This window comes from Oryzias latipes, chromosome 5, assembly GCF_002234675.1.
Source record: "Oryzias latipes chromosome 5, ASM223467v1".
Classification (NCBI taxonomy): Eukaryota; Metazoa; Chordata; class Actinopteri; order Beloniformes; family Adrianichthyidae; genus Oryzias; species Oryzias latipes.
This window is the reverse complement of record NC_019863.2, coordinates 33,117,963-33,122,474: the sequence shown is the minus strand read 5'-3', so window position 1 is coordinate 33,122,474 and position 4,512 is coordinate 33,117,963. Positions and strand designations below refer to the sequence as shown.

The 4,512-nt window shown below is 52.4% G+C and overlaps 1 protein-coding gene across 6 annotated transcripts in view; it reads left to right on the top strand.

Annotated features, from left to right (window-relative positions):
• Nucleotides 1-2,906, top strand: part of dock3 (dedicator of cytokinesis 3) — a 72,993-nt gene extending 70,087 nt beyond the window's left edge. For 5 of the 6 annotated variants that reach the window (XM_023955365.1, XM_023955364.1, XM_023955363.1 and 2 more), the window contains 2 exons: nt 251-336; nt 782-2,906. In XM_023955365.1, coding sequence (XP_023811133.1) covers nt 251-336; nt 782-1,405 — 710 coding nt within the window. In that variant the 3' untranslated portion in view covers nt 1,406-2,906. The remainder of the gene's footprint in view (nt 1-250; nt 337-781) is intronic. The other variant, XM_023955367.1, reaches the window with a different exon arrangement.
• Nucleotides 2,907-4,512: the final 1,606 nt, after the last annotated feature.

Here is a 4,512-nt window from a genome sequence, read left to right as displayed (position 1 = left end):
AGTCTTCGTCCTCACTTCTGTGTTCTCCTCCAACTTCTCCCACTGCCAGCCCCCTCCTCCTTGAGTCTTTACACCTCCTCCTTCTCTTTCTCCTCTCTTTTCCTCCTCCTCTCTTCTCCTCCTCCTTCTCCTTCTTCTCCTCCTCCTCCATTTTTCTCCTTCTTCTCCTCCTCCTTCTCCTCTCTCTTCCTCCTCTTTTCTGACGTGTGAATGTGAATCACTCTCCTTCCTGCTATGTCTCCCCCTATAGGACAGCACCTGTCGATGCACTTTGATGCTTTCCACCACCTGGTCAGCGACCTCCCTCCAGCCCTCCCCGTGCGCTCCCTAAGAAAGGTACCCTCCTCCTCCTCGTCTTCCTCCTGCTGTTAGCCTGAATGCCTGACTGTCCACGTGCCCCCCACCCCCCAGTAGCTCTGTTTTCCAGCTTAGTGAAACAGAAACTTTGTCTGTTTTTGTACTAGATTACTAAAGTTAAAGTCAAACAAAGCGACACCTCCAGCTTTCACTTATCAGCAGCACTCGGGGGGGGGGGGGGGGTGTGAAGGTCTTTCAGTGTTTAGACAGAGCAGGAGACAATCTTCTGACCTTCTTTAGCGTTTTTAAGCGTTTGTCGCTCTTAAAGCGACAGGAAACGAGGGTGGGGTCGGGGTGGGGGGGTTGACCCTTGTGAGGTCAAAGTTTTTGAGCTTGACGGCTCTGCTTTTGTCACAAAACTGTTCATCTTTATTAGAATAAATGTTTTGGACTCAGATTTTCACTTTTGCCCCCCTCCCCCCAGTCCCCCCTCCCCCCTGTTCCTGCCTTGCCCACCAGTCCACAGTCCATCCTGGATGGCAGTAACTCCACCCTGTCGGGCAGCGCCAGCTCCGGGGTCTCCTCGCTCAGTGAGAGTAACTTTGGCGGCCCCCCCTCCTCCTCCGCCCCCACGGCCGGCCGCGCCGACACGCTGGACTCCGCCCCCGCCAGCCGGGTTTGGACCACCGACCAAGAGGACCTGGACTTCCCCTATCAGCCGGTGAGGTACAGCCTTTCCGAGCCCGACGTCCTGGACGGAGTCAAGCCCCCGCCCTGCCGCAGCCGCTCCGCCCCCGGAGGCGTGGGCCCAGCTGGGGGGGTCTGTCAGACGCAGTCCCCGGCCCCGGGGCCGCCCCACCCACAACACCACCACTACATCCCGCACCACCCTCCTCTTTACCACCTCCACGAGCCTCCCCCACTCCTGCCCTCCAAACCTTTCCTCAGGGAGGGCTGCATCCCCGAAGAGGACCCCCTGAGCAGCCAGCCAGGCGCCCCCCCTCCCCCGGCGCCCCGGCCCCTGCCACGCAAAATCTCTCAGCCCCTAATCGCTGCTAAGGAGGAGCAGGCCAAGGTGGCGTGGGAGCACGGCGTCGGCAAGGACTGAGGGGGCGGGGCTCGCCGAGTCTGAAGAGCCAGACACAATGTGAGGAGGAGATCTTCCTCTGAGCTGGGGGGTCACACTGTCCACCGAACCCCTCAAACCTTCTCCTCTTGGCGCCGTAGAAGCGTCCACCGTGAAAGCCTCACGCCGTTCTGGCCGCCGTGTCAGTCGCCACGTGACTTTTCAGCTTCACAGGAGGGATCTCCTCTTCTGTCACGAAGGGCATCGAACCCCGACAGCTGGTTGTTCAGAGAGACGCTGCACCACAGCCGTGGAATGAAAACTTCCGCTTTGTGAGCTGCTGGATGAAAGCGTCTGTGGACGACCAACACTGGGGGCCGCTCTGAGGCGGCTGGGGGCCGCTCTAAGGCGGCTCCGCCCCCATTTACAGAGCTTCAGGGAACGTTGTGGTTCAGACGATGAAGACTTCTGATGAAGACTTTTGCAGAGAGTCTGTACTCCAAAAGGACGTTTCTGACTGTTTAAACAGTAGCTTGTTGGGGGGGGGGGTCTCGGGTGACCACGTGCAGGTTTCTGTTTCCTGTTGTGGTTTTTCCTCGTCTGATGATCTTCAGTTTGAGCGTTTTCTGGTCAGACGTGGATCCAGGCCGCCGTCTTCTTCGTCCTCAGTCGGCCTGACGTCGTGTCTGTTTGCTGCGTTTTCTGCGTCCAGTTTTCATTGGTTTGAGCACCAATCAGGTGACGTTTAGACATTCATCTCCAAATATGACTTTGTCTTTTTTAGCCTATTTTTAGTGACAAAAATCCCGTTTGATTTGATTTCAAGGCCTCCTAAGGCGCTCAGGCTCGGTTCTGTGTGTTTGCTCCTTCCTTCTGTCACGCTGACGTCTCGTCGGGTTCGGTGAAGACATTTGGATCCGGCGGTTCTGTCTGAAGGATCCTGGAGTCTGCAGCATTCTCACATCCACCTCCCTGAAACTGGTTTCACTGGTTCTCCGGTGGAATCGGCTCTCTCCTTACCTTCAGTAGATTCAGTTGGATGCAGCAGGTGTCGCTCCTGGTCACCGATGGGGCTTCAAACCTGCAACCTCGGCTCCTTTGGAGGTTTTCCAGAGTTTGAGTAACTATGCAACGACCTGATGAGATGTTTCCATCAGAGTGTGAAGAGTTTAGGGTTTTACAGTCAGGAGCAGAAATGTTGGAAGAGAAAAATGGTTTTGTGTTTCATTTGCTGACGGCAGGAAGAAGGTGGAGCCTGACGATGGGAGGCGGCGTTCGTGCAGCGTGGCCGCCATGTTTGTTCTTCCTGTCCATAACCTCCAGACAGACAAGCAGCAAAAGCTGGTTTGGTTTCTGTTCATTTCAGGGCAGCTGAAACATTTTTATTATTACTGTTTGATGACGATGGCGTTCACGTCTTCACGGCGATGTCGTGGGTTTGAACTCCCGTCCATGTAAATGCTCCTGTTTTCCTACTCACGTAACAAACCGCTGTGCTGTTTATTCACCATTCATCATATTAAACACCACTGAAGAAGTCTGACTCCTGCTGAATGTCTTTATTTCCTATTAAGGTTTCAATAAATCATCTGTATTTCATTTATTTTAACCAACTTTCGACTTTTTGTCGGCGTTGGGACCCACAGAACAGCGTTCTGAAGGAAGAGCCGAGTGGCTGACAGACGGTGGTAGATCAGCAGTGAGACTCTGGGTCAAAGTCCAGTTCATCCCTAAAGCCGCTCTCTTCCTGAACAGAACCTTTTCACAGGGTTCCTTTACAGCACTGAGACCTGATGATGCTCCGCCACATCCTGACCTCTGACCTCTTGTGGAACAGCACTGACCTGCTGTCTGCTCACAGCTGAGGACCACCACCAAAATGTGTTTGTTTCTCCTGACAGCGGTTCGATGAACCCGGACACGCCTTCCTGTCACGGATCAGAACCTCACCTGCTGTCATCTCCATTCAGGATCATCGGCATTCCTCTCATTCTTCCCAAACGGGACGGCAGGATTCCTGACAGAAGGTCCTGTCAGCGGCTGCAGGAGAACATCTGATGAGGCTTTTTTCTCCAGAACGTTCCCTCCGCTCTCAGCGTGTCTTCGGCCCCTCTTTGTGTTTTCTTTTCTATCGCCGGTCATCTGCTGCTCGTCCGTCTCAGTGATGCTGAGGTGATGATGTACAGGAAGAGGGCGGCGGTAAATCCCAGCCCTCGACAGAAGGCTCCTTTATTCCACTGTAAGGTACAAAGAGATGCCGGCGGGACGGGGCCCCTCGGCCACACGGGGAAGGATATGAGTGCTGAATGAGGAACGCGGAGGCCCCTGTGCCGCTCTGCTTCCACACAGAGGGTCACATTTTCCATCCAGTAATCCCATTTCCAACGGGACACTCTGCGGTTACTCTGAAAACTAAAGTTCAGTCCTTATCTTCAGGCTAAGGGGAGCTTTTTTATTTTTACTTTTCTGGTGTCCGTTAGAGCCAGACGCGGAAATTTCCCAGAGAGGTCATGTTTACACAAACCAACAGAGCTTTTTTCTTCGGGGTACAGTGGAGGATTTGTGAGCTGCTGCTGAAGATTTGGGTTTCTCTAAATTTGGAAATCCCCGTGGAGACGATAAGTTTAAAAAGCTGGGCTGAATGGGGGCCAACAGAGGAGCATTCTTCATCTGAGCCTCACCTTTACCTCACAGTCCCACCAACAGTTCCCTTACTGTTCTGTTTTAGAACAGGCCAGAACTCAGGGACCCGGTTCTCTGCAGGCTCACAGGTTCCACTGCATCACTGAGGTGGTTTCTTCAGGTCAGAACAACTCATGGATGTCGTCTGCGTGTGACGTCTGTTGATATCAGAAAAAGGTTTAATGCACTCAAAAAAAGGAAATTACCAGCCAATTAAGTTAACGAAAATGTAACTTGTCATTTCAACCAGAAAATGTTATGTTTGTAAATCATACATGAATGAATCATGTCGATTGTACATAAAAATAATTAATTTAACAGTTACTAATGTCAATCATGTTGATCCAATATGATACCATTAAATTGGATTACATTAGTAATCGCAAGGAATTATGGGATACCATTTTCTCTGCCTATCTGGGCAGATTGGGGTTTAAGTGGGAGTTTTTGTCCATGGGTTTTGTTGT